At 44.2% G+C, this 3419-nt stretch overlaps 1 protein-coding gene across 1 annotated transcript; it reads right to left on the reverse strand.

Annotated features, from left to right (window-relative positions):
* Nucleotides 1-1242: 1242 nt before the first annotated feature.
* On the reverse strand, nt 1243-2292 carry MOS (MOS proto-oncogene, serine/threonine kinase). Its single transcript, XM_027587085.1, has one exon. The coding sequence runs from the start codon at nt 2290-2292 to the stop codon at nt 1243-1245; it is 1050 nt and encodes a 349-aa protein (XP_027442886.1).
* Nucleotides 2293-3419: the final 1127 nt, after the last annotated feature.

A 3419-nucleotide genomic window follows, 5' to 3' on the forward strand; every position in this document is an offset into this window, starting at 1 on the left:
CTCTTTTTCTTATGTAGAAACTTATCTTCCATGGCAGTTGTCCCACCTTCCTTTGCTCACATCTGGGAAGAGATGCTCTTTCTCTGCAAAGCTATAGCCTCTTTTCCTAGGTACTACTTTTCATTTCTTTTATAACTTCTTAAATTTTGTCAGTTATCTTTGTCTCTTCTTGCTTCACTCACACATAAACTCACTTCCTTCATCCCAAGACAACTAAACCAAACCCCAAACCCAAGAACATGTGTATCTTATCCCTTTTGAAAGTTTCTGCTCTCTCCTTTTTCCTCAACAGCCCAAGTACAGCTTCTACATCAAGTCCTCGCCGAAACTGTCTGGTCCATTGGCAATGGCCTTGCCCTCCACAACTCACAGAAACTACTGTTGCTAAATGGAAGTCACAGTGGTCCTAATAACAAAATCCAGTCACCTCATTCTTTTAAATCTTATGTACTGGCAGCCATTGTCTTGAGTCCTAGAATGGGCAGTTTGGTTTTACTTGTCTGGTCTCCTCCATCCAAATGTTAAATTTTACTGTTCCTCAGAGTTGTCATTTTTTTCCCCCCTCACATATCATAAGTCTTTGCTTTGTCATCCCCTTCTGAGTCCAAATAATAAGAAAAAGAGACCCAGTTTAGAAGCATATTAGCACAATTTTTCTACTCATGGCATGTGCAAGTTCAAAATATTACAAGAAATCATCTAAGATATTATTCCTTTCAAAATAAATTTACCTCAATTGGTGAATTTTACATATGAAGGTCTTTACAAACAAGAAGTTTTGGGCAGGGGAGCTGAAAAAAAATATTTTTCAAAAAAGTTTTCACTTGTTTGGTTTGGGAGCAAGTAAACTTAATAGTTTACATTTAGGTGGTGGGTATGGAGCATATTGTTTGAATTTATAGAACATTTTGGCATTTTACAGTTCAGTTCTGTTTTGGACAAGCTGGCTTCATCAGTAACAAATTGGAACAAGTGCAGTACTGTTGCAGTAAGCACACTCCAGCGAAAGCAAAGCATAGAACTCTGTGAGGGACTAAGTTTAGTTACTAACAATATTAAGCTGACTACTAGATTTGTAGCTATGCTACTTGTCTTAGAAGAAGCATTTGAGACCAAAAGAAGTTTTAAATAACTTTATTTTCTAAAAATCCGTCCTGCAAATATGGATTTTTTTCTACATGGTCACTAATTTAAAAAACGAATAGAAATAAAGACAAAGCTTCTGTCGATACAGGTTAAGAGTCAGTCAAATTCAGCTCTTAAAGAGTTAAGGTCGACCAGGAGGAGTTCTGCACTTGGCCGCTGCAAAGCCCTGGCCCTCCAGCAGCGTTGGATGATCTTCTCAAGTCTTTTCCCAGAGATGGAGTCAGTGAAGACAGCTGCTGACAGAGCCGGCCGGAGATTATAGGCCACCACGGCGTAGAGCACGTACTGCCGCTCCCCTGAGTAAGGCGCCTCCTTGGTAGCCATTTGCCAGAGAGTGATGGCAAAGGAGTAGATGTCAGCTTTGGGCGTTAGGGTCTCCCCTTTCAGGAGCTCAGGGGCTCGGTGGGTGTAGGTGCCCCCTAGGGGGTAAGGAGGGGTCTGGAAGCACAGCTGATATTCCAGCTTCTCTGAGCAACCGAAGTCACCGATTTTGCAGACATCCTGCTCACTGATCAGAATGTTAGCCGGCTTCAGGTCCAAGTGTACAATGTTTTGCGAGTGAAGGAAAAGCAGGCCATTCACAATATCTAGGGAATACTTGAGACACTTTTCCAGATTTAATTGCTCTCCGGCACAGCAGTGAGGCTGCACATCCTCCTCCTCCGGGCAGCTGGCGGCACCGTATATGACTTGGTGTAAGGTGACATTGCCACCAAACTCCATGATTATGGTGCCTAGGCTGTTAAAGCCTGCAGGCGTGCGCGCGCTGGCAGCCACCACCCGCACGATGTTATCGTGGCGAAGCCTGGCGATGTTGAGCTCAGCCCAGAAACTGCGCTGGGACGCCAGTCGGTTCTTAGTGCTCTTGTTCACTAGCTTTATGGCCACGGGAACACCGTGGTAAGTGGCCTTGTACACCGAGCCAAACCCGCCAGCTCCCAGCCTCTGCAGGAGGCACACCTGTTCCCAGTCGATGGAGCACCAGGCCAGCCGGCGTGGTAGCCGTGGCGCCCTGGGAGGTGTGCCACCCAGAGCGAGCTTCCCTGCCTTGCCTGGGAGCTCGGAAGGGCTGCTGCAGGGCCGCGAGTCCGCCGAGGGAGAAAACTCGCTGGGGAGGTAACTGTGCCGGGGAAGAGGCGAGGGCATCGCGCCTTCCAAGTGGACCCCAGAGTGGCTCAGGTAAGTGAAAAGAAAAAGGGTCGGCGAAAAGGGGAAGCATCTCTGACTACTTTGCTCCACCCAGCGTTTTTCTCCTCTTCCTTCATTTCCCCCAAATGAGCCACATCTGTGCTGTTACTCAGCAAGGGTTTTTATCAGATGGGGGGGAAACAATCTGAATGAAGCATAATCCTCCTGTTTAGATGAAAATATTTCCCTTTAACACTTAAAGTGACTTCTTATAAAAACAAGCTCTCCGCTGAGAAGAGTTCGCCAGATAAACAGCACTGAGCTGCCCGTGGACTCACCCCCGCCTCCTTTTCCATGATTTCCTTAATTATAATAAAACAGGCTTTTTTCCCCCAAGTGTCATCCGCTGAATATGATCAGTCCTCAGACTAAAGAGACACAATAGTGCAATGAAATTATTTCACACTTTGCAGGCTTTAATGATTGTCAGTGTTATTCTCCAGCTGCATTAAATCACTTCCAGCAGTTATTGGCAGAAAGAGTTGAAATACGAACAGCTGACATTTGTTTAACTGATTACGGGGATAATTAGGTGTAACTTTCATATATGGATAAAAAACTGTAACTTTAAAGTAATTGATCCAAACACAATCACTGATACAGGTCAAAACATGCACCTCCTAAGTTCATCAGGGGAAAGGAAAATTCTCTGACACTCTATTCAGCTTATATAGTAAATTAGCAAGACTTCTTAGCAACATATCGACTTCCTAACAATCCTGATCCATGGCAGTTTGGCTCACCCAGTAAGCTCACTCGCAGGAGAGATTCTAGACTTCACAGCAAATGCATTACAGAAGTTTTGAAACAGAGTTGGGGGAGAAAAAAAAGATTCGGATTCAGAGCTACGATCAGAGTTTTAAATAATAACAAAGATGAGAGAATCCTAGGAGAGGAAATATCTGCATAAAAATGGCACAGAATCACCACTGCCTATATATAATGTGGAAAACCAGATGTTGAAATTAAATCAGGGTCTTGCTTTCCAGCCCTGGGTTCCTCCTTTCTAGTTTTTATAACAATAAACTCCCCAACCTCCCACTAATTTTCATCCCATATCTTTGGGGAAAAGACAATACTATTAA

This window comes from Zalophus californianus, chromosome 4, assembly GCF_009762305.2.
Source record: "Zalophus californianus isolate mZalCal1 chromosome 4, mZalCal1.pri.v2, whole genome shotgun sequence".
Taxonomy (NCBI): domain Eukaryota; kingdom Metazoa; phylum Chordata; class Mammalia; order Carnivora; family Otariidae; genus Zalophus; species Zalophus californianus.